At 38.6% G+C, this 25,893-nt stretch overlaps 2 protein-coding genes across 4 annotated transcripts; one reads left to right on the top strand and one right to left on the bottom strand.

The window, feature by feature from the left end:
* Positions 1 to 3,691: 3,691 nt before the first annotated feature.
* On the bottom strand, positions 3,692 to 8,567 carry lyar (Ly1 antibody reactive homolog (mouse)). The gene is made up of 8 exons (XM_041783171.1): positions 8,055 to 8,567; positions 7,817 to 7,931; positions 7,613 to 7,720; positions 6,615 to 6,695; positions 4,581 to 4,893; positions 4,302 to 4,370; positions 4,057 to 4,142; positions 3,692 to 3,897 (listed from the first exon to the last, which is right to left on the bottom strand). The coding sequence occupies exons 1-8, from the start codon at positions 8,174 to 8,176 to the stop codon at positions 3,760 to 3,762; spliced, it is 1,032 nt and encodes a 343-aa protein (XP_041639105.1). The 5' UTR covers positions 8,177 to 8,567; the 3' UTR covers positions 3,692 to 3,759.
* A 191-nt stretch (positions 8,568 to 8,758) lies between these two features.
* Positions 8,759 to 16,807, top strand: zbtb49 (zinc finger and BTB domain containing 49). 3 transcript variants are annotated; one of them, XM_041783913.1, is made up of 8 exons: positions 8,759 to 8,843; positions 9,218 to 9,403; positions 11,469 to 12,583; positions 12,673 to 12,719; positions 12,813 to 12,886; positions 13,079 to 13,161; positions 13,365 to 13,526; positions 15,893 to 16,807. In XM_041783913.1, the coding sequence occupies exons 2-8, from the start codon at positions 9,252 to 9,254 to the stop codon at positions 16,633 to 16,635; spliced, it is 2,376 nt and encodes a 791-aa protein (XP_041639847.1). In that variant the 5' UTR covers positions 8,759 to 8,843; positions 9,218 to 9,251; the 3' UTR covers positions 16,636 to 16,807. The 3 variants fall into 3 exon arrangements, with proteins under 3 accessions (XP_041639847.1, XP_041639848.1, XP_041639846.1); XM_041783914.1 differs by having other exon boundaries at positions 8,814 to 8,839; XM_041783912.1 differs by lacking the exon at positions 8,759 to 8,843 and adding an exon at positions 8,914 to 9,105.
* Positions 16,808 to 25,893: the final 9,086 nt, after the last annotated feature.

Below are 25,893 nucleotides of genomic sequence, written 5' to 3'. Positions count from 1 at the left end.
ATCAGTATTTGCATAGAAATAAATATAACTGTATTATGTTTCAGGAGCTGGGACACATTTTTATACTTCAGAAAAGATGTAGAACCCAATCATGGCTTTCAAATATCTGTTTAGTTTGTGGGTTTGCTGAAAGTCTTACTTCACCAACTGGTCTCGTTTGAAATGTGTGGACTATATTAATATCTATGATTCAAACTGTCAACTCTTTAAAGAATTGACTGTTAGATGTTGATAGTCCCAATTTTACACACTGCACCTTTAACTTCTTTTTATTTTTTAAAGATTCACATTATCCTTGAAAAGCAGATGGATACGCGCATCACTGGCAAAGCTCCTGTCTGAACTGTTTGGGCCTGGCTAGAAAGTGGCAAGACCAATCAGCAACGAGGGGCAGTACTTTTGGGCACAGCAGAGTCATGGCATAAGCGAGCAGCAGCAAGAGGCCGGTGCAATTATGACAGAAGACATTAGCGTGGATTCTGCTAAAGTACCAGTTTGATCAAAACTTGACGACATTTCTTTGTTACAAAAAAGAACAAAGAACAGCAGTGAGTTGTTTTCTTTTCAAAAACGCCATAGTCATAACCTGACATGTCTGTGGTCGCCATGGTTCACGTTATGCAGTTCTGTATGAAGTTTACTCCTTCAGTAGGGGTACAGCTTGGTAGCGGCTACATCACGTAAAGATGTGACAGAATGTTCATCCAATTATCCTCCGAGTTTTTTTTTTCAAAGGCTCTGCCCTTTCCCAATCACTGTCTATGAGTGGTTTTCTAGATGGATGTGTGAAACACACATCAAGATTTTGGGGGAGTTTCACAAGGAGAGGACTCAGGCTGGAGTCAGCGCATCAACAAGAGCCACTACGCACAGACCAATCCTAGACATGGGCTACAAATGTCACATTTCTCGTGTCAAGCCACTCCTGAACCAGAGACAATGTCAGAAGCGTCTTACCTGGGCTGTGGAGAAAAAGAACTAGACTGTTGCTCAGTGGTCCAAAGTCCTCTTTTCAGATGACAATAAATGTTGCATGTCATTTGAAAATCAAGGTCCCAGGGTCTGGAGGAAGAGTTGAGAGGCACAGAATCCATGTTGCTTGAAGTCCAGTGTGAAGTTTCCACAGTCAGTGATGATTTGGGTTGCCATGGCATCTGCTGGTGTTGATCCACTGTGTTTTCTGCTGTCCACAGTCAACGCAGTCATCTACAAGGACATTTTATAACACCTCATGCTTCCTTCTGCTGACAAGCTTGATGGAGATGCTGATTTCATTTTCCAGCGGGACTTGGCACCTGCCCACACTGCCAAAGGTACCAAAAGCTGGTTCAGTGACCATGGTGTTACTGTGCTTGATTGGCCAGCAAACTGGCCTGACCTGAACCCCATAGAGAATCTATGGAGTATTGTCAAGAGGAAGATGAGAGACACCAGACCCAACAATGTAGATGACCTGAAGGCCGCTATCAAAGCAACCTGGGCTTCCATTATACCTGAGCAGTGCCACAGGCTGATCGCCTCCATGCCATGCCGCATTGATGCAGTAATTCATGCAAAAGGATGCCCAACCAAGTACTGAAGGCATAGAAATGAGCATACTTTTCAGAAGCCTGACATTTCTGTTTATGTCTGTCTTATGTAATATTCGAATTTCCAGAGACACTGAATTTTGGGTTTTCATTATATGTACGCCATAATCATCATAATCATCAACTTTTCAAGAAATAAAGGCTTGAAATATTTCACTCTATGTGTAATGAGTCTATATAATATTTGGGTTTCACTTTCTGACATGAGTGACAAAAAATATTGAACTTTTCATGATATTCTAATTTTTTTAGATGTACCTGAAATCCCCCCCCATGTTGGATAACTTAAAAAATACACATCAAGCATTTTTTGCCAAAATAATGACCTTCAACATGATTTCATTATGATGAAGGCATATTGAGAATAATTACATATTTAAAAGGACATTGGTTCTAGAGGACATTTTTAAAGCTGAAGTTGTATAATTTTACTGGAAATGTATAGATTTGTTTTTAAGATAACTTTAAAAAGTGCAGAAAATTGTCTGGTAATTTAAAAAATGTCTAGGGGAGCATGTCCCCAGACTCTCTTAAGTTTAGGCTAAGCCCCAGATATTTAACTCTTTTGGCGCCAACCCGGTCATTGGGGATATTTAAATGAGATAATTCTGGCAGGCCATATTGTTGAGCTGGATTACAACCCTGCACATAGTGATGACACTTTAGAGCTTACCCATGCTGGTCCCTACTAGAAACTTGGAAAGACAAGGCAAGAAGTTGGAGTTTTTTAAAAGAGGCGTTACAACACATTTCCTCTTTGTTAATGGTCAAAACTTCTTGTTCCTTCAGGCCTCATAAAGGTGATGGATTAGGTGAATCTGAAACTGACAGACAAATCCTGCAAGAACTGACACAATGAAGAAGGTTAGACATTTTAGTCATACTTCATCAAAAGGGTGATGCAGTTTTACAGAGAAATAACTGAAGTTAAGGAGAGGTCCCGGGGGAAAAATATGCCCTCACAAGTAATCCTACTATATCTTATTGCGGAAATCAAATATTGATCTGTCCACCTAGATTTGTTTTGCAACAGTAGCGTTGGGCCTTGTTTCAGTTTCAGAGTATCCTGTGGGGCCTGGATTAAACAGAAGCATTAAGCAACACTGAGTCTCACTGAAGACTAGAAAACATAAGTTTAATACTGCCAAACTTGAGTAACAGCTTGACTAATACCCAAAGTAGGCAATATACAATTACAGGTAAGCAGTGTGATGAATGAGCACCTGTGTTAAACCTGCTGGGATTAGTAGAGCTTCATAAAGCTGGGCAGACTTCCTCCTGCTGCTGACTGTGTGTACACAGGGTAAAGAGGCTGCTCATTCTAGTGGTGGAAAATCAGACTGCATTAAAACTTCACCTGAGGCTGACACCAAGCATCTTGCTTCTATGGAGCTTCTGTGTCCCTGGCCAAGTGAACCCCGTTCAGGGTGCCGAGGAATGTGCATTAGCTTTGTCCCGTGTGAGAGTCAAATTCACCTCAGGTGCACCTCTCCCGTTTCCCTTCCCCCACTCCAACATCCAATCCCACAGATAAGGTGCCATTTCCCAGCCTTACTGTGGGGTTGGAATGTGGAGAGCAGCCGTCTGTCACAATGTGTCATCTTATACATTAAAAAACACAGATTCTTAGGTAATTTTCAGTGTAGCCCCAAATTTCTCATAGTTCAACATAGCAATCTTAAGAATTTTTTGATATACCAGTTGATAGTTAATTTCAGGAAAATGTTATCAAAATACTGGAAAAGGTATGAAAAACAAAGAAACTATGAAAAAAATTGAATAATAGTATAAAACATATCATTTGCTATACATATTGTAACAATATTCCTTTTTTCTGATTTAAATAAGGCATCTGTCATTTAGATATAAGACTTTACAAAATGTACGTAAGCATGTTAAGGCCTCAAGATCACCAAAATGTATGACTTTGAAAAGATTCACTAGTTAAAATCTATGGGTACTGTGAATTTTCTTCAAGTTGAATGTTTCCTCAGGCTACGGCAATTTCATCCATAAGCATAGTGAAAAACGCCAGGACATATCATTCAGTTAGAAAACTGTTTAATCTTTAAGATTAAATCATGTGCATAAGAACACCCAGGGAAGGATGGAGTTTTTTTATTTAAAAAGTCTATGAACAAAATACATTTCATGCCAAAGAATAGTGAAACTACTTTACAAGCCTCACTTTGTCTTTCAGAACTCTAAATTTGGGATTTTTGCTGATCTTCTTGTTGAAAATGGCTAGTACCTCTGACTCTGTTTTATAATTTTGTTCACCAGTGTGTGAGTAGTAGGCTGCCAAAACCTGCAAGAAACAATTAATATCCTATTAGAAAAAGATATTTAAAAATAAAATGTTTACAGAAAAAAACATGCAGGGCCTAATGGTAAAATTAGGCACTTTACAAACAAATAAAATATCAACCAGATTGATGCAGGTTAATTAAAACAAGCCATTACTCACCTTTTTCTTAAGTTTCTTGAGTGCCAGTTCTTGGTCTGGTGAGCCTCTCAGCACAGTCTTGATATTTCCCTTCCAGTTAAATTTGCCTGTAAATTAATAAGATAAATTAAATGTGGCTGGATTAACTGATGGTGCTTAAATTATAGATACAGCACAACACTGACCCCTGGTGGTTTAATTCTTTTACATCTCAGTTTAGTCTGTGAAAAGCTGCCTAGTCAAGTCTCTCAGTTAAACCATCTTACCTTTGGGGACCTGTTGATCGTCAGCCTCCTCGGATATCTGCGCTGCATTGTCCTCTTCTGCTGAGTCTCCTGAAAAAGGAATGTAAAACCAATTATTAGAGTAATAAACAGAGGAGTTCAATAATTGGTTATACAGAAGCCTGAGGGGTGACCATTGTTTTATAGCTCAGTGTTTACTTTTCAACACGAAGTGGCCATGAATGCGCTTGAGCTACAGACACAAACACTCTTAGAGAATCGGGATGCATATTAAGAGCAGACCTTAGGAAAATGGCTTACTTGTCTTTGATTTCTTGCTATATGTCTCAACTTCAGCTGCATGCCCATTCTGCTCCTCTTCATCATCAGAGGTGTGCTTTCTCTTCCTGTCCTTTTTCTTCTTTTTGCCTGCCTGCTCTTCTTCCAGCTCCTGTGCAGCCGACATTTTAGAAGCTTTCTTGTTCTTCTGCTGACGAGCCTCTTTACGCTCTCGTTTATTGAGTTTCTTTTTTACATCAGAATCACCATTCTGATATTCATTTCCATTAGTATCTGCTTTGACTTCAGCCACTGTTGGTTGAGCTGCTGCTTTCTTCAGTGGGGCTTCGGGAGGCTGTGGGATTATAGATGAGTAATGAAAGTCAGTTGGGAAACTTTAAATATGGGGAAGAAAAAGTATTTGAAAAGACAAATCAAAGAAAATGCCCTAAAGAAAACAATGGCTGTCGTGTTTTCTTCCATTTCATTACAATAAATCACAAGTACAAACCAGACATATCATATGCTCTAAACACAGATCATTTAAATAACTACATCTTCATGTTGTTCATCGCGGCCAGTACAGAACCTCAGCTGATGGAATATGTTTACATAAAAAATTGGGCTATTACAGAAGCTACAACAAGTATTCAGTTGGAGGTGATGAACTACACCCCACTCTGCTCTTCCTCCTCTTATCTCAAAGGAAAATTAAAAACCTAAATTAGAGCAAATCAACCATGATATTATTTCTAAGGTGAAAGGCACTTGACACTAATTTGGTTGAATATTGAAGTGATTTCTGTGAACGGTTTATGAAGGGAATGTATCTGACGCTTAAACAGTTCATACAACTAAATATAAAAGTTTAGTTTTGTACTGTGTGTATTTCTCACATTAGCAGTAAAATAAATGTTCCACACGTGTTAAGACTGAACTAGATTAAGTAAGAAAACCAGGGTAATGGTCCTGTTTGAAAATACAACCTGCATTTTTGCAAACAGATTTAACAACAGAGCAATCTTTTCACAGATTACCAAAACTTCAAATTGAATGAATCACTGAAATATGGAGAAACAACTGATCTGAAGCTTTGTAATTACAAAACTTTGACATTAATTCAGTTTCACATCCATCATTGATGAATTAGGCTGATGTGTGCCTTCAGGCTCTGCTTTATGTACTTGAAATCAGGTCCATATAATGTAAGGAAACCAGAGTTACAACCATATATCAATGTCTACGGTCCACTGTGTCTTTAGGAGACGAACATTCTCGGTCAAGTTCAAGCATCCTAATTAAAGTAGATATTGGTCTGTTTTCCTCTCATTTTCACCAACTCCTCATAGAGCAGACAGCTGTGTTTTTGCTGCCTGGCTAAGCAGTGATGTCAGTGCGTAGCTCCACCCTTTTTGGGTGGGATGTAATGGTCACTTATTTGGGACCCTTTCCAAGTTTTTATCATGGAAATAAGGGCTTGGCAATTAATTGAAAATTATATTAAATCGCAATATGGCCTGCTGCAATTTTCAAATCGCTGAAGTTGCAGTATTTCTTTAACCTGAAATTTGAGTCAAAATACTGGTTTGAAACTTTTTTTACAGCAGCAGAGATGTTATGCATAGCATATCATGCAATCATTCAAGACCCATTTTTAAGAATAGGCTACAAAAAATCCTTATTTCTTCATTTTGTACATTTTTCTGATTAAATATAACACAACATCAAACTGAATCAGACCTCTCGATGGAAACAAAATATTCGATCAGATTCTATATTACAACAGTGGACTTTAAAAAAAGAACACTCAACTGTTATGTGGTCTTTTCTGATACAGCTCAAATATGGCTGTGTAAGATGGCTGTTAAGAGGTGACACCATTCATGTAAAGTTATTCTTCCAGCATTCTTTTGTACCCCTGAGAAACAGAAAGCCTGTAAATTGTATTTCATGTAATTATAACCAAGCTAACCAAAATAACTTTCTAATAATGTACTCTTTACAAGCACAGTAGGAGTTACCTTCAGAGTCAAACAAACATAAAAAAAAAAATAATAATAATGAGGAGTGATTTACTTTGTCGGCTTCAGCAAGGATTTCCCACACTTCATCATGAAGACTGGTGTTGGCTATTTTAAGGCTGTTTCTCATCCAGTTCTGAGGAAAAGGTGAAACAAAAAAATGTATTAGTTTATGTATGCAAGTCTAAAAACACAGAAGACAATGACGATGCAGCCGTCAAAATGACAGACTGCACTTTTAGTTCTAGTCTTTTGATTACTCTTTCACTTACTCTACATATCATGATCCCTCTTTCACACACAATTTACAGATGATAGCTGTGGGTACATAGTCTTGCCTAAGACATGGAGTCCCAGGCAAAACCTCTCTCTAATCAGAATCAATCAACTTAATTGGCCAAGTATGCTTAGGCAACAAGGAATTTCACTCAAGTTAGCCTTGCTCTCAGTGTAAAGGAATTTAACATTTAATATAGAAAAAAATAAAACTGAAAAAGAGGTTAAGATTTAAATACGTACAAGCTCTTGTTAGGTGTTTCTAGTACATCTGTGTGCATTGATTGTGTGGTTATAAGCTGTGCAATGGGTGTAAGAATGCTTACTAGACGTGATCAGAAGTATAAAATATGTAAGGATAGAGGCAGATATGGACGTAGGTAAGATTATTTAAGATAGTTGATTAGTGCAAATGTGCATATGAGGTGAGACATTTTACCACAGAGAGCCTTCTTACAGCATTTGTGTCAATAGATGAATTACTTACAGTATTTGAGTATGGCAAATAGGTTAAATTATTAATAAATCTATTCAATATGCATGCAAGGTGAGGCAAACCACAGCAAACACATTCCAGCTGATGGTGAAGAAGACTGCATGTTGAATTGGGTTCATTGTGGTACGTATCTGCCATGCTCCGTATTAAAAAAGTACTAGGATTTTGTTTTACTTTTTTGGACTGTGCATCTTAAAATGTTAAATTGTTGAAGTGTGCTCCTTACTTTACATCCTATGAATAAGACACAAAACTTGTGGTTGGATTTCGATAACACAAACCTGAAACTTTGCCTTCTTCCGTGGGACGTTGTCATATGTACTGACTTGTCTAAGCACATCCTTTAGTTTTGCACTAATCCCAGGCTTGTTCATGGCTTCGTGTACTCTCTGTGGGAATTGAAAAAAAAACATGAAGCGAGATCAAAATAAAACCACCTAAAAAAAAAAAAAGAAAAAAAAACTGTGTAATTTATTTGCGATTACCTGTATCCACTGCTGCTGTTTCACGTCTCCTTTGTTTGCCTTCGCCTCAAAACCTTTTCCTCCATACTTCTGGTCCTCACTGATACATTTAACGTGGTTCTTGTAGTCGTCACCCCTGTAGGACATGAACAGAGAAATACCATTTCAGTCATGAAGCTCCAGCTTTTGGAGCTAGCTCCAAGTTGGGATATTGAGTCAGTGTTAATTAATAATGAAACAGAAAAAAAAGACAACTTACCAAAAGTCTTTTCCACAATCGATGCAAGAAAGGACCTGGCAACCCCGACAGATATTCACATGTTTATCAACCTGAGCTTTCTTCAGGGATTCGCCACAGCCGTTACACGTGAAAAACACCATTTTAACGACACTTCTGCTGGTCTTCGCAAATAATACAACTACGATTCAAACAAATCCTCAAATACGATATGTTGATCAAGCCAACGACACCAGCCAATAAACAAAATGGAAAAGAAAGAGTTATCAACTCTCTACAGAGCTTGTACGAGCTAACTGTTAGCCAAAGAAATTCAGTTAACGATTGAAAAAAAACAAACTGGTCCAAACAAAAATAAAAACCGATTTAGCCGAGGGTGTAGCGATGACTACAACAACATAAAGCGGAGTTTAAAAAATCCTGCTCGGTTTCAAAAGTCGCATTTTCATGTAACAATTCTTCCCTAGAGTCCCATGCGTATCAACTTTTCAAAACACACGTTACCGCACCAACATCCGGGAGCTACATTTAATGTCATCCGTGTAAAAACACAACTAAGATAAAGTTCCCACAAGAAAAGAAATACGTCATTCACATGGCTTTCTTCTAAAAAATAACCAAATGTACATAGAAGCGTTGGGTTGGAAAGGGTATTTCATACGTTGTTAAATTATATTACTTAATGAATGATTAATATATGATTTGTGTTTGTGCTGCACGAAATACGGGCCGTACCAGGAAGTAAGGTGACGTTACCACTCCCAAAAAGTGACCTATCATCCAAATAAAAGGAGGAATCCTCAGTTGTAGGTTTGTTTTTATATTTACTTTCATATTAAACTAAATATCAGTTTTAAAGTCTTTATTTCTTGGTTGAGTATGTAATTCCTGGGATATTTACAGCAGAACTGATAGATACCAAATGTCGTTATGGTTGGTATAGCTTAGCTTTGTTGTTAGCTTGATAGCCGTTTCCGTCCAATTTTTGCATGGGTGGTCTCGCGGTTCTGACAGCCTGGATTCTGCGCGGTAGTTGAATCATAAACATGAATATTGCCCTTTAAAACTAACGGTATGACCAAATCATTGGAATTAATCGTAAACTTTCTGTTTCCTAAGCAGTAGCAGTACCGTTGGATTTCCCATGTATTGCGTTGCTGTATTTCATTTGTCCTCTTGTCTAGTTCTTTTGATGGAGAAGTTGGAGATTGAGTGACCATGGACCCTCTGTCCAGCCACAGCTCCTACCTCCTGCAGCAGCTCCAGGAGCAGAGGATCCAGGGGCTGCTGTGTGACTGCATGCTGGTGGTCAAAGGTGTCTGCTTCAAAGCCCACAAAAACGTCTTGGCTGCTTTCAGCTCTTATTTCAGGTGCATTTATTTCTTTACAACAGCATATGAATATCTCTAACTAAGTAAAGGAATGGGAATCAGAGGATAACTCCTGATGTGGTCCAATATGTGATGTGGCCTATGATCATGATAGTATTACAGTACAGCAGTTTTTGTGAAATATATGTATTAGGGCTGTCAGCCTTGTTGCAATAATCGTAATTAATTAAGGTCCATAATTAGTGCATTAATCTATTTAATCACTGTTAATCACATGCTTTACTGTCCCTTTTCAGCACACTGGTTAAGCCACTGCAATGCTTCCCTGCACACAAAGTTATGTAAAATATGTAAACCAATGCTGCTTAATGTCTTACTCACCTGTTAAAACAACTCAGACAGCTCAGAGTAGTGTCAAACTTCACCTCTATCTAGTGTTTTCAAACATAAACTGTTTTGCTGTTACCTTACTTCCTTTTTTATCAATAAAAAGTCCTTTTTTGTTAAGTTCATGTCGTAATCTTCAATTTAGCCAAGGTTTCTTGTTTTCTTTCAAAATAAAGTTAGGTCTTTGTCCAAACAAGAAGTTAATTGACTTCAGTTTGACATGGTAAAAAAGCAAAATGAAAAAAGACGATTTTAAATGCAAAATACTGGAATTTCAAAATGGGGAGATTAAACACGATTGACTAAAGAAATTCTGAGATTAATCTTGATTAAGCTGTAAGACTGTTTAATTATTTGAAAGCCCTAATTTATATATTTATCAACTGCAATTTGTTGTTAGTTTAGTTTACTACCACATTTCATCTCTCAGCATACTTTTTGCTAGTGTTTGGCTAGTTGTTTGGCTTTGACAGTACATAATGTTCAGTTGCACGTAAAGATGGAATGATTCCACATCACATCCCACAACAGCCATTTCATTTCACTTTATTATAAAGTGATGACTTAACCAGAACCTGGTTTGAGATCCAAATTCTCAAGATGTTATTTACATTTGGTGGGGATGCATGATATTATCAGTATGATATCGGTATCTGTAGATGTGAAAATTTCTGCCGATATTTGCAACCAGTATTTTGTCTATAAAAGTCTGTCTATATCAGCTGTAAATATTGGCCATAAGAAAAAAAAGCTAGTGGAGTTTTTGTTGGACCAACAGGCCTACATGAGCTGAAGTCTTTTTCTTTATTCATCGCCATTCCTTGCGCTTTAAAATGTGTTTTAAAGACTCAAATCTGTTCATGGTTATTTCATGAATTTCTGTATTAATATCGTTATTGACTTAAAGGTCACATATTATGCAAAATACACTTTTTCAGGCTTTTCTAGCAAAAATATGTGCCCCTGCCCTGTCCACAATCCCCCCCGATAATCAGAAAAATCTACCCACCCCACTCCACCTGTCAGAAAATGTGTGCTGAAACAAGCCATGTACAGATTTTCCCCTGATGATGTCATGTTGGGAGTTAGCACCACCCCTAGGTTCAGTTGACCCTCCCAGCATGGAAGAAAGTCCTGATCAGGAGAGCCACATCCATTAAGCCACATCCATTTCATGAGAGGGGCGGAGTCAGGAGTGGAGTCAGACAGCTCATTTACATTTAAAGCCACAGACATAGAAACAGCTCGTTCTGAGCAGGGCTGAAACAGAGGGGTTTCTAGACATGCAAAAATCCAATACTGGAGTGTTTTTCATTAACAAACTTCACAGGCATGTTTTAGGGACCTCTGAGACTAATATAAACTTGTTTTAAAGGAGTGAAATATGTGACCTTTAAATAATTTAGTAACAGTATCAGATACCTACAAAAAATCTAATAACGTGCATCCCTACCATTAGAGAAATATATATTTTTTGCACATGTCCTCAGTAGCTACTCAGTACTCTGTGTAAACCTTAAATGAAATACTTTACTTCTAATCTTTAGACCAGTAGTTTTGCTTCTACTTAAGTACATTTTAACCAAAGTAACTGTAATTTTACTTGAGTACAATAGTCTTCTACTTTTTCAGCCACTGATTGAGAGTGCCGTCTTTTATTATTAAAACTCATGTTTGGAATGTCCCAGTGTGAACAGTTCCACTATGATCTTTCTAGGTCTTTATTCCAAAATTCCCCCAGCCAGAAGAATGAAGTGTTCAACTTGGTTATCCAGGATGTAGGTGGCATTGGGCAAATACTGGACTACATGTACACCTCCCATCTTGACATCAACCAAGATAATGTTCAAGCACTTCTGGACATTGCACAGTGTTTGCAGGTTCCAAATGTACAGAGCATGTGCAATGCCTTCCTGAAGCCATGCCCTCCACCAGTGGAAATCTCATCATTTTCTCTACCAGGCATGCTGGGCTCTGAGCATGACTGCCTTTTAGGGAGCAGTCTTCCTCATGATGTTGATCTCCACTGCCCCTCAGAAACCCAGAGGCCTGGCTTCAGCAGTGACCTGGACCATACCAAAAGGATGCCTGTTTCTGTGCTTCATAGCAGCCAGAACTGTGACACAGCTAGCAGCAGTCAGGCACCTGTAGAGAAACAGCTAGTCCATGGTTACAAGCTCCGTAACTTCTACAGTAAGCAGTACTTCAAACAAAGTGCGATTCAAACTAATATGGCTGCCTCAAATCAAGGCCCAGGCCCTTTGGTGCTGGGTGAAGATCAGCAGTGTCAGCCTGGGGTCAGCCACACTCCCATATGCTCAGGAAACCCCACTCAGCCCAACCCTCCCTGTACATCTGTGGCAATAGAAAAGAACCCAGTCTCCACTTTAACACCATCAGATAATTTAAACACCCCCAGCTCCAACTCTGCAGACTCCCTTCTCAACAAGCCGGTGCGCCCTAAAAAGGCCGTGTACCTGAAGAAATACAACTACCTCCGCTCTCAGAAGGCTTTGGAGGAGATGTTTGCAGAATCAGTCAGTGACCCTGTCCTCAGCTGCCCCAAAGAGAGTCATCAAGTGGAGTCTGTGGTCCAAACAGAAGTTTCACAAGCTCCTGCTGAGGACCATAATGAAGCCCAGGAGGAGGTTCCTGAGACAGCAACGGATGCACAACTTCCCAGCCCTCCGCCTGTAAACCAAGAGCAGCAAAACATGGAGACTGTGCCAGAGGCGCCACAGCAGACAGGACACAAGCAATATTGTTGTGAGGTGTGTGGGAAGATCTTCAAACACCCAAGCAACCTGGAGCTTCACAAACGCTCGCATACAGGTATTCAGAGTTTTTAAAATTGTGAAATTTTCATATAACTGTAGTAATTTAAGCACAATCTTTGAAAAGCAAACCTTTTTTTGTTGCAGGTGAGAAGCCCTTTCAGTGTAATGTGTGTGGGAGAAACTTCTCGCAGGTACCATCTGGTATTTTATTCTGATTTAGAAGATATTGTTAAATGTACAATTCAGATAAAAATAGTTCTGAGTCACTGTGTTATGCTTTTTAGGCTGGAAACTTGCAGACACATTTGCGGCGACACTCTGGGGAGAAACCATACATCTGTGAGTTATGTGGTAAAAGGTAAGCCCATTCTATCAATAATATTGCTTTATATTTTAATTTTCTCTACATGTATTTTATGAAGTATCCTTTAATGACCCTTAAGAGCTTCATAACTGCACTTAAAGTCTAGTTATGCAATATTTTCCCTGCATTACACAGCTGTGATAGTCCTCGAAGGCCTATAAATTCAGTCATTTCCATGTTTTTTAGTTTTACAGCATCAGGTGATGTCCAGCGTCACAAAGTGGTCCACACAGGAGAAAAGCCGCATCTATGTGATATTTGTGGTCGAGGTAAACGTTTTCTGTCCCAGTAGAAATTGTATAAAGTACTACTGTAATCCAGCCATATATGCGTCTTATATGCTGGTCTCTGTCTTAAAATAAATCTTAACTAATGTATGATAGGGCCTTGAGCTTAGTTTACAGAACCAGAGGGAAAATCAGACACATATTGTTACTTAAATATATTTTTTGTGGTACTCTTTGTCTCCCAGGATTTAACAACTTGAGTAACCTCAAAGAGCACAAGAGGACTCATGCCACAGACAAGACATTCACATGTGACCAGTGTGGAAAATCCTTCAACACACACAGAAAACTTCTGAAGCACAAGGCTCGCCATGCAGGGGAAAAACCACACAGCTGTGCTACCTGTGGTAAGAGATAGTGTCTACTACGTGTTCAAATGATTAACAATGATTTCACTGTAGATGCCGTAGCTGTAGCAAAACACTGTTCTAGAGCTGACATGATTAGCAAACAACTTTTTTTGTTGGGTTTGCCAAGCATAAGAACCATGTGCTAACTGCTGACTTTGATGTCAGTGTCCATTACGGTGTTCTTATTTAAATATGGAATATCTTGGTCATTTTCTGCTGTAGGGCCAAAAATCAGTTTGACTTTTAAATGAAGGAATCTTTTATGAAAAGGCACTGTTTGCATGCTTAAATTAGCAAAACTGAAGGCAAACAAAGGCTTGAAGCATAATGTGCACACACTGTGAAGCTTAATTAGACCCTGTTTTCAAATTGTGTACACTATCTTTTTAGATTCTGCAGCTGCCCTTCAAGAGAAGGTGTTTCATATAGAGAGTACTTGGGTACACCAGCTGGTCATAACATTGAAACTCTAATTTTGATTCATGATTGTCTGTCACTGCACTGCATGTGCTCTCTCAGCAGCTTAGTCCATGTGAAGTATTTTTATAGACTGTATTAAATATGGACGTAGTCTCCAAGAAGTCAACCATTGGTTTCAGGAGAGGTGTTCAGAAGCCTTTGAAGATCACTATATTGGTGCTATATCAACCTAATGCCCTGTTTATTCTATGCATCAGTGGGCATTCAGATACGAAGAGGTAATCCTTATGGCTAGATGTGGATGCATATCAATGCTTTCTGAAGATTGTATAATATCCAATAGCTCAGACTGCAAACAGAGGGGGTCTGGGAGGCCTTTATCCAGATTGGTTTTTAGAAACAACAGAACAACCAGAAGAGACACAGGTTACAAAAGGTTATTTAAGTTTTAAACCATAAATCCTTGTTTTCCACTGTATCATTCTAATGATGCTATCCATGCCTTTGCAGCCCTTACAGAGGCTTTTCTTGGTAGCCTGAAACTTGGGTTACTTTCAAGTTTCTTGAAAGATTAAATCCACACCAGTAACTCCAATATTGGACGTCTTTTTATTGATTTTTTATAATGTTTTTAATCATTTCTGCCACTAGCAGCTGCTTTCCACCATATTGTTTTTTTTACAAGGGCTTCGACTTTCAATGGCAGGCTGTTCTGTCGTGATGTCATGCTTTGCCAAACTATGTATATCATATAAAGAAACTTTTGGTTTCTAAATTTTCAAGTCAATTCTAAAAAATTATGGAAAAAATTATGTAAGCAACTGTGTAGGCTGTCATTTTTCTGAAATGCTTTCTGGGTAGTGATGTCATATGAATGCATTGCTCTGCCTATCTCAAGTTTCATCCTTAAAACAAATTCAATTTTAAAACCAATTGCAGTTTTAGCACGGAGGACATTAAGAAACAAGTAACTGCATGTAGATCAAGGTGAGTATATTAGAAAAGATGTGAGACAAAGAATAATGCATCCAGATGAAATCAGCTTACAGATGACTCTATCTTTTACATTATCTTCAAAATGTAGCAATCTAGTGGGTTTCTTTACACAACATATGCTTGAAAACACTAATGTTGATTTGATAATGTCAAAAAGTAGTAACATGCAGCGTTCCTTTAAATGTATCGTGTAAACCTACGTGATAAATTACACGTATAGTCTGAATGCCCAAAACAGATCATTAATCACTGGTAGGGAATTGTCTGAGCATCCCCTAACTTTCAGTCTAGAAGCAGGAAGAGTGGTGGGGTTGAGGTGGTCCATAAGTCTCCTGCAACTCAACCACCCCTAGTAATGCAAACTTTACATACTTATGTTCCTTAATATGATTAAAACAGATGAGTAAAATAAATCATCCACTCTAGCCTCATTATGAATGAAGAAACTAGTTATAGAGAGCAAAAATGTATTTAAATATAGTACCATGCTGTAAACGTGTTTGCTTCTGATGTTTAAATGGGACTATGTTCACAGGCGTTTACAAGACTTCCGGGGCTTTTGGAAGCAGTCTCAAGTGGAGACTTGAGCAACTAGTTGTTTTTTTTTTTTACTTCTGAATTGGTTTAATTTTTCAACACTGGATAATGCTGCTTGGGTATTTGATGCTCTGTTAAGGTTGTAAGTTATTATAGTACAAAACATACCTGCTTGCATATAGCAAATTGAGCCAATGTAGTTAGCCACCTGGTTATTTGGCATAATTCATTTAAAAATACAAATAAAAATTAAATCAATTTTTGAGACATTAAAACTTTTTCTTGTGGACTTGATTTTTGTGCTTAAAGTTTAAACATAGAACAACACTCAGCATTTATAATCTTGTTTGTACTGTAGCTACTGTGAGAACACTGTTTTTACATTTAATCTGTGTTTTGAATCTACACAGGGAAGTGTTTTATTGGCTCAGGGGATCTGCAGCGTCACATTCGCTCACACACTGGTGAGAAGCCGTATGCGTGTAACGCCTGTGGAAAGAGCTTCACCCGCTCGGCCATGCTGAGGAGACACAGCACTTCACACTGTAAAGGAGCTCCAGCTGAAAGCCCAGCAACAGAAAACACAGACCCACCTAGGGGTTCAGATGGAGCGGCCTCAGTCGCAGGTTCTGTCAGCCACAGTAGACCTGCAGCTACCAGTGAGGAGCATTTTCCCAGCATGATGCCCCATGCAGGGTTAGAGAAACCCCCACAGTCTGCTCCTTCACCATCTCAACAAGCGTCACATATAGACACTCCATCACCCAGCATGCACCTCAGCCCAGCCTCTACCCCCACCCCACTTCCAGAGCTTCGTTCTCTGGTGCCCCACCACCTCCTCTCCTCCAGCCACCAGGACAAGAGTGCACCTCTGACTGCTACAGACCACATGAAGCTGGCAAAGCCCCACCTGCCTCAGGAGGTGGTGTACGGTCCATACGTGGAGAACGGGAACATGTCAGTGGAGATGGGCAGAGGTGTAGTGGGAAGGCCGTACCTGCCCCCTTCAGACAATCACTGCAGTTCTCTGACTCCTTCTAGTAGACCCAGTAGTGGGTCCTACAGGTCCAGTGAAGGACAGTTTATCTCCAGTGTGACTTTGTGGGGTCTGGCAATGAAAACTCTGCAAAATGATAATGATATGGAGCAGTAAGACGTCCCATCGTTTTCACTCCCTCTACTCAGAAATGCAGTTCAGAGTGTGGACCCAGGTGCTTATTTTGACTGTTATGTTTTTTCTCATGATTGTTAAACAGAGAAGAATACAAAAATTATTGCTCCTTCGATGGAGAAAACATGAAATTAAAGTGCTTCCATGTTCTTCATAGGCTTAAAGTTCCTTTGATGAGTTTTAGCTACCTAGCAAACAAAGTCAAAGAAAAACTAAGGACACTTTGTGACCTAAAGGCTGAGGAAGACCATCAGCAATGAGAAAGATCATTTCTTCATTTATTTTTGATGTCTGTCTCTGCTGCTGTCAGGTGTTCAAGGAAAGGGCTGCCAGCATGTGGTGAAACAGCTTTAGTTGACATTTTCAACCGTAAAGATTGATATTTTATATTTTTAAAGTATACAGATTTAGACTTATTAAATAATGAGGCACTACTTAAACAAAATCTGCAAACATAAGGTGTACTGGTTTTGTCTACAGGCAAGGCCACCCGTAAGGAGGGTAAAGGAGGAGAGCTTTCTGAGGCCCAGTCAAATGGGGGGCACATGGAGGGCAGAAAAATCAAGGTCCATTGTAAAGTTAAGCTGTTATATCCACATTTTATTTTTTCAACCTGAAGAATAACCACTCTAATCCAAAAAACAAAAATATTATAATTTTAATGCTGTATTGTTAATAATATGGATGGGCAAATTAAACTAAACCATTTGGAAAGTATTATCAGACTCCATAGCTATGCCATAATGTGCACAAACATAAGGATGCCAGAAAATAAAGTAGAAGAAACTGAGAACTAGGGGAAAAGTAGTTAAATAGTTACAAAAAGATGCAAACATAGGAGAAAAGTGGCAAAAAAAATGGTTAAAAGGGCAGTTAAAGAGGAAAATATTGGTTGAAAGTGGCCATATTGTTTAAGAGAGGCAAAAATTTGCAGAAAAAGTATGAAGTATTGGTTAAAAGTGGTGATAATTGGTTGAAAATGGCAAATATTGATTAGAAGCGGGCAATATTGGTTAAAAGTGGCAAAAATAAGGCAGGAAACTTTTCAAAAGGGGCTTTAGAAATTGTGAAAATGGGTAAGAAGTGGCAGAAATGGGTGGGGAAAATTGTTGAAAAGATGTCAAAACTGGCTTAATCAAATAATTTTAACATCAGATAATTTTAGACACTTTTCAGGTCTAAAATAAGGTAAAAGTTTGCCTGAATGCTAACACCAGTGCTACTGGTTCAACAGATGTGCATTGACAATGTCAATAAATCACAACTGGGGAGGGCTCATTAGTGGAGTTTTTCAGGGGCTCAGCCAATTCTGAGAGCAGGCCTGTCCACAGAGTACTGCTAAAATAAACAAAGATGGGAAGTCCCTCAAAGAAATGTTAAAGAAATCACGAAACTCACACTTAATCATAACAGATAAAACCATTGTTGCTGTTCTTGAAATGTGAAGGCAAATATCTAATTTTTTGTTGATGATGTCACCACGTTAAACAGAGAAATCTCAACATCACTTATCAATGATTTCTAGGGATCAGCAGATGAAATTTCCAAGAGCAAATAATCCAACACAGTGACATCTACTGGTTGTACAATCATAAAGCAGCCTGTCATGACTTGTGAAAACATTGATATATTGCTGGAAAATTATAAAGTGTGGCCTAAAAAACCTAAACATCAAACATTTGGTAGTTTTGTTAGGGGGCTCTATGTGCTCATACCCTTATGGTAATTATTTAAATTATTCCGTGTGGATTTACAGGTTCCCTGTGGTAACATCCTATAATGCATCACAGCCAAATAAAGTGTTAAATACTTTTTACTTTGTAAATACTGCACAGCACTTTAAAATGTAGAAGTTTAAAACTTTGAATTTCAATTTAGTGTAAAAATATGAGCAGCAAATTCTATTCAGTGTCTTTGTGACTGAATTAAAATGTTTCTTAATGAAGCGAAGTGAGTCTGTTTCATTTTAAGCCCAGAATTTGTTAGTTTTCTTTATAGATCTAATTCCTTATCCTTATTTTTTGTTTGCACAACATTTACATCTGGTGTTGCACTGAGGGTGTGGAGTTGTGCAAAAGAATCGATGGTAATGCATGCATTTTCCACTGTGGCTTTGGTCACAAAATCCACGAGATGTAAAATTAAAATGCTGTCCAATAAATCAAGGAGGGAAACAGGAAAAATAAAAAAGCACAATGTTCTGATTCTGAATCTGATGTTGGGTTTTTTTAAGCCAACTCCTGCAAAAAAACACATCTAGTCACAAAATCATCAACATCTAGAACTAAAATTTGGAGTAACTAATAATGGAGTAATGTTAGTTCACTTTTAGTAGTTGCTAATGGGTTTAAGCATTGCTTAAAGCATGGATTTAGCTTCTGTGCAGACTGAATGTGTTTGTGACATATTTGTCATGTGTGAGCTTCACACTTACCACATCCATTAAACAGTGTGCTGAATGTTTCAGCAGCGCTCTGGGCATGCAGTGTTCACCACAAGATAGTCCGCCAATAACTGGCTGTCATCGTCACAAAATACATGTCCTGTTACTGCATGCCTGCTGGATTAGTTGCTTAGCGACACATAGGATAAGGATAAATCTGTTATCATGGCGTTCATTCTCCTTCATTACCCTTCACATCAGGTCTTCAACCACTGACAGTTATGGGTGGACACTAAATGCCTGTAACACTGAAATGTGTTTTACATGAATTTATGAAACCTGCTGTACTTAGATGTAACTAGGGAAGCTGGTGATGTTTCACATCACATGAAGAAATTATTCAAACCCTGGTGAGCTTGATCATGTTCTCACTTTGCAGCAGACACCACAGTGTGAGTGTGAAGAGAACCCATCTGTCTTCACAGCAGAAAGCACCAAGCAGCAGGACAGCAATGAAGGAGAATCTAAAATCATCAAAAGGCTCCAGCTTTTAGCCTTCATTATAGCACACTGCTTCATAATGCAGTGATCAAACCAAGTTTTGAGTTAATTTTTATTTACTTACTTGGTATCACCACACCCTGGAGCAAAGTGGCCAACCAGTTCCCCAGAATGATGTCAGGCCCCTTACAAAACCATGATGCTGCTTTGCTGCTGTGACCTCATGTCCTTGTGCGACTACTTCTTTTAGTACCTCTGTATGTTACAGAAACCTTTGTCTTGTCTGTATGTTAAACCTCTCAGGTCCTCTGAGTGCTGTTCCCATAGCTCTTTCAATGCTTTAAAGTCCGGCTCTCATTTGACGTTTGAATTTCGTGAGTGTTGTACTCAGTGACTGATTTTCATCTTTGTTCAGCCGAAGCTTGGTTTTGTGTCGTGAAAAAAATGTTACAAAACAGTACAATACTTCTTTTTATGACAGTTAATGTGAGAGTAATTTAAGAAGAGGGAATACACATCAAGTTGAAAAGCAAGGTCTAAGAGTATTAGTTCTCTCTGCAGTAGTATGCAAATATCATTACAAAAATTAGATCTTTTTCAATACAATAATTGTAGGACATATGCAGTGGATTCAGAGATTGCTGAATGATGAGATGCATTAAACTCTTTGCTCTGCACAAACGTGTTTTTATTCCCACTGAAATGCTTGTGAACAAATTACTTGTACTACAAACCAAAAAACCAGAAAACTTCCAATAAAAAAATTCAGTCCTATACAGATGCTACTGTTTTATGTATAAATTCTACAAGATGGCAAAAGACCCTTACCCTTTTCTTAATTTTATGAACCAATTATGTTCAGTACAAATTGGCTTTTTGACCAAAAAATTACAGTGAAAAGTCTTTCATGTCAAAGTGAAAACAGACTTCTGCAAACTAATGTCAATTGAAAAAAAAATATCATTTAAAATAAGTGACTGCCTTAACTCTCAGCCCCCTATTCACTAAGTGGATACACCTTTGGTTGCAATCACAGCTCTGAGTCTGTGTAGATAGGTCTCAATCAGGCTTTCACATCTGCGAACTGCAATTTTATGCCATTTTTCTTTGTAGAAATACTAAAGCTAAGTCAGGTTGCTCAGGGATCAGGCATAAAACAGTCCTTTTCAAGTCGAGTCTATATTCTGCTGCATTCATTTTATCCTCTACCTTTACAAGCCTTCCAGGGCCTGCTACTGAGAAGCATCCCCACAGTATGATGCTGCCACCACAGTGCTTCACAGTGAGGATGGTGTGTTTGTGGTGATGTGCAGTGTTTGGTATTCTCTAAACACAGCGTCTCGTCTGATGGCCATAAAGCACCATTTTGGTCTCAGCAGACCAAAGAACTTTCTCCCACTTGACCATGGAGTCTCCCACATGCCTTTTGATGAACTCTAGTCGAGATTTAATCTGAGTTTTCTTTAATAGCGGCTTTCTCTTTGCAACTCTCCCGTAAAGCTTTGACTGGTCTCTCCATCTCAGCTGCTGAAGCTTGTATTTCCTTCAGGGTAGTCTTGGTGGCCTCTCTCTCTAGTCTCCTTCTTGGTGAGGACGGTCTGATTAGGCAGATTTTCACGTGCAGTATTCCTCCCATTTCTTGATGATGAATTTAACTGAGCTCTGGGAGATGTTCAGTCTTGAATATTTTGTATCCGTGCCCTGACTTATACTTTTTCAATAGCTTTTTCTCTGAGTTGCTTGGAGTGTTCCTTTGTCTCATGGTGCAACAGTAGCAAGGAATACTGATTAACTGGACCTTCCAGACACAGGTGTCTTCATGCTACAACCACTTGAGACACACTGTGCTCTGGTGATCCCTGTTTCACTAATTGTGAGAAGGTCATTGACTTTAAAGGCGGTGAATATTTATGCAGTCACTCATTTCACCTTTCATATTTTTGTGTAATAAATAGGGGAAATACTTTTTATAGGCACTGTATCACTGTATTCTGTCATTTATCACCAATAATAGTCAAATTCTCTGCGTTGATACATCCTCAGAGGTATAACATGCAACATCAGGACTGATCTCCATTCACACACAAAGCCTTTTTTTGACCAAAGTCTCCCGTGTTTAGAAAGTCTGTCCTTTAATCATTGTGCTCTTGCAGCATAATTGCCCCATTGTGCCTCTACAATCAGAATCCCTGGGTGAGCAGGACTGCCTCTATTTTCCCATGTGGCAGCGGGGCATTCTGGGAAGAGTTTTATACTAAAAGAGTCATGTGTAAAACATGTTTGAGCCTCAGAGCAAAACATAAACAAGGTGGACAGAGCTGTGTAATGTTTCCTGTAAGTGTGAACACAGAGCTGGGAGCAACAAACCCAGATGGAAGTTTTTTCTCATTTTTTAGAAAGTCATAGCTTGATAATATATTTTGTATCAAGATATCTAGAATATCTGCCTTATTAACATATATGTTACATATATATTATGTAACTTAGATTTTATGATCAGTAGCATTTCATTATACTTCTTCTCTGTGGATCATGTTTTTAACTCTGCACCCCCTTTCTGCACCACATCTGTCAAAGATGTCATCAGTAGAGATCAATTTCTGATTTTTTTTTTGTTTGTTTCTGGGTGCTATATTGATGAGGTAAAATGTCCACTTTAACAGATTTGCTGCAATATAAAGTAGGATATATTTTGTAAAAAAAAAAAAAAAAAAACACATTTTACCATATTTATGGAAGAAGAATGTCTGCAGCAGAGCAAAATGACAAATCACTAAAATTTTCTGAAAAGATAATATATTATTTGAATATTTGTGTTAACAGGATTTTTTATCAACTGGAGAATATCTTTGATTCCTAATAGAACTAAAGGAGTTCTAGTTAGCGTGGAAGAAAAGGACTTATTGAACAGTCATTACAAGGTAATTACTCCGGCAGTGCTGCTATCTGTTAACAGCATGACTTACTTTGAAGGGGAATTTTGTTTTCCCATCTCTCTCTTTCTCTCTTTCTGCAGCTCCCCATCATGCTAAAGTTAATCCTGATTATGTACGCTGTCTAACTGGTGCAGAATGAGACCACAGCTAATGCCATTTTACCCAGAAAATGTTTCCAAAGCTCGTCTTTTGTTTTGGCATCTAATCATGTTTCATTGCTTTGTGTCAGTACAGGCATATGAGGATAGGTTTAATTAACAAGCGAGTGTGAAATGTATGAATCCACCCTGAAACCGTTCACTGTGACATTTTTCATGGCAGAGAACAAGACCAGCACGGTGACATTTGCCAGAGTCTCCTACAAAAAACAGGAGATTTTTGTCTTTTCTTTGTACACTTGCTTTACTGACTGACGTGTTTTCAGAGAGCCTATTTTTATTCTAACATAAGAAATGTCTTCACCTGTTCATGCTTCCAAAAACAGGGGCTCTCCATCACTGTTTGAATTTTGCACGTTTTTGATACACCTCCTTTGCTTCACAGTTTTCGCTATTATCAAACATGAAACTGCATTAGCACCAGAGGATGTGGACGTGCTTTGGCAGCCGTTCCAGCTGAGCAGTAATTGCTGTGGAGTTGCGGCGTGTTGCATTGTTGGATGAGATGGATAAGTGGCTGACCTAGTCTCTGTGCTATAATTCCTCTGTGTGTCGCAATATGAAAGAGGCTTAAGCAGAGGAAAAGAAGAATAGCAATTGTTCCACCTATCGCTCTTGTTATAGTCTGTCCTCCTGTACCTCCCTTCATTTCCATTTTCTCCACAGGTAGCCCACAGAATTTCTCTTTTTTCCATCAATACACCTGTTTCCAGTTCTAATCTGTCCTGAATCTGCCTCATCATGATTCAGCTGCCATCAGTTTCTCCAGATATCTATCTCCTTTCTTTGTTTACCGCCTCATCCTATTTGTCTTTTGCGTTCTTTTACCTATCAGGTTTTATTTTCTCAGGCCTGAATTGAGCTAGGTGCCTATAATGCTTTACCTTGGTGCCTCACTGCCTCTTTCATATAACCTGACAGAAAGTTATTGTTTTCCACATCAAACCATCATAATTTTCACATGCACTTTTCCCATTTGTTAACATGGAGATGGCAAAACTTACAAACTATGAACTGCAAAGGGCAGCTCCAGATGTTTGGCTTCACATTTTGGTTGCATCATACCATCCACCACCTTATATAGTAGGCGGGATCCCACAGTAAAGCATGCTGCAGCGCAGTCTCATAACAAGTAAATTATTTGGCATCGTGAAGTCAGCATCAGACCCCTCACACAATGCTAACAGCAAAATTTTTCAATGCCAACAACGAGCAAAGACAGTCTGACAGACCTGAATAAGATTAAACTTCCATAAAGGGTAAGAGTAAGGGTTTATGTAACTGTCAGGATACCAAAAGTCAAAAGTTAAAAACCTGACCTGCAAACCCTAATTACAAAATGTTTAATAAAGCAGAATAAACAGTCTGCTTACAGCGAAAAACCTCGTCCTCCATGAAAACATCACAGAAAGGATGGCTCATGTGTTACCGTTAGCTGTGTAACCTACGTACATGATAGAGCTACAAAGCAGTTATGTAAGCCATGCATCTACATTATTTATGAGGCTGAGTAAGTTTCAGCTATATTTGCTAAAACTCACTTGCTAAAGCTATCTTAGTTATAGATGACGGGCTATGTAGCTGTAGCCAGGTGTTAAAGTAAGTCATATATATTTTATCCACTAATTATGTTATATTCATACTATGTTAGTTACCTAAAATGTTAATGTTCTTTGTTTTTTTCTTATGTATCTGACATCGTTTTGTCATTGAAATGAGGATTAGAATGTAGGTTGATATTCACAGGCAGTTACAGATATGGTCACTAGGTGACCGCATCGAGTAGCAACAAACGTCAGTGCATAATGGTCTTTCACTTCCTGTTTACTCTGCACATGTTAACCTGGAGATTTACCGGTATGACTGAGCTGTTTTCTGTGCATTTTGTAGGCGGTTTATTGTTAAATCTGTAGTTAACCAGTTTTATTCTCTGTTTTGTATTGATAGCCTGAGCCCACTGTCGTATTTTCTTAGTTTTTTTATTTCTTCCTTTATTTTATTTCTACTCAAGAAAACACAAGCTATTGTGAGTGAAGCTAACATAAGGCTCACTGAGATTGTAAAGCACTTTAGGTGAACTAACAGAGTTCAAGAATTTTATGCACTCTGAAAAGACAGACTTTGAGTTGTTGTCAGCGATAGAATTGCAGCTACAAGAGCCCCATAGTTATTGTGTCTTGTGTTGCAATGTAATTGACCTATGGCTAAGCCAGACGCTATTGCAGGTATCACAGTAGGAGACATTTCACAGGAGGCCATTGATGATTTTTGGAGACAGAAAGATCACATATCATCTAGAAGTCACCAAATGGGTCTAAACTACGCACTGGAGGTATATTAATCATTTTATTGTCAAGAAGGTAGATAAAAAGCTACGATTACAAGCCAAAATTTACAGGTTCCAGTGCAAACGTGATAAACCACATCTCGTTGCCATCACAATCTCAGACCACAAGATAGAGGATCAGCATCAAAGTGCCACTGAAGTTAAGGGTTTAGGCTCAGAATATGAGAAAAATATAACAGCCTTTTTACCATCTTTACCACAAGTGTCTCTCCGTTAGTTTGGTGCTACAGTATTTACATTGAATCATTCAGCATAACGTTTGCCAACCATTGTTATCTTGGCTATTACAGATAAGTTAATGAAACTAAGCTCCAGAAGTTAACGTTAGTTTAACTAGAGCCCTTTGGACAACAGTTAACAATGATGTACGATCACCAAAGTACAAAAATTAAAACAAAAAATGCCAATGACCTCCCAACAAAACGTGACACAACAAACAACACAGCTAGGAGCTAACATTAGGCTAACTTTTGCTAACGTTAGAGATGTTAAAAATAACTTTCTATTTCTTTCCAGCAAATGGACAATATGTAGCCTCAAAGACGATGTTGGCTTACCTTAGAACAGATGTAGATATCCTTGTTAATTTTATTCACGCTGAGTTGATGTTGTGGTCTACCGCACAACTTTATCCAAAGAAGACACTTTTCTCGGTTTAGATGTGGCTTAGGAAAGGGTAAAAAATACACTCCGTTGCCCAGCCTCTCAGGATACCTTGTGTTGGAGTCGCACGTACCCCATGAACAACGTTTGACCATTTTTAAACGTAAAATCTCAAAAAAACCTCATAAAACCAGATGAAAACTGACTTTCTACCATTCATTTCAATGGACGTCCAGGCAGCAGTTGTCCGAGTGTACTGGAATGGCTATACGCACTGTGACTGGCTCATCGCGTTTGAGGGCGGGACTTAGC

This window comes from Cheilinus undulatus, linkage group 3, assembly GCF_018320785.1.
Source record: "Cheilinus undulatus linkage group 3, ASM1832078v1, whole genome shotgun sequence".
Lineage (NCBI taxonomy): Eukaryota > Metazoa > Chordata > Actinopteri > Labriformes > Labridae > Cheilinus > Cheilinus undulatus.
Note: the sequence above shows the minus strand (reverse complement) of the source record. Positions and strands in the feature narration are given on the sequence as shown.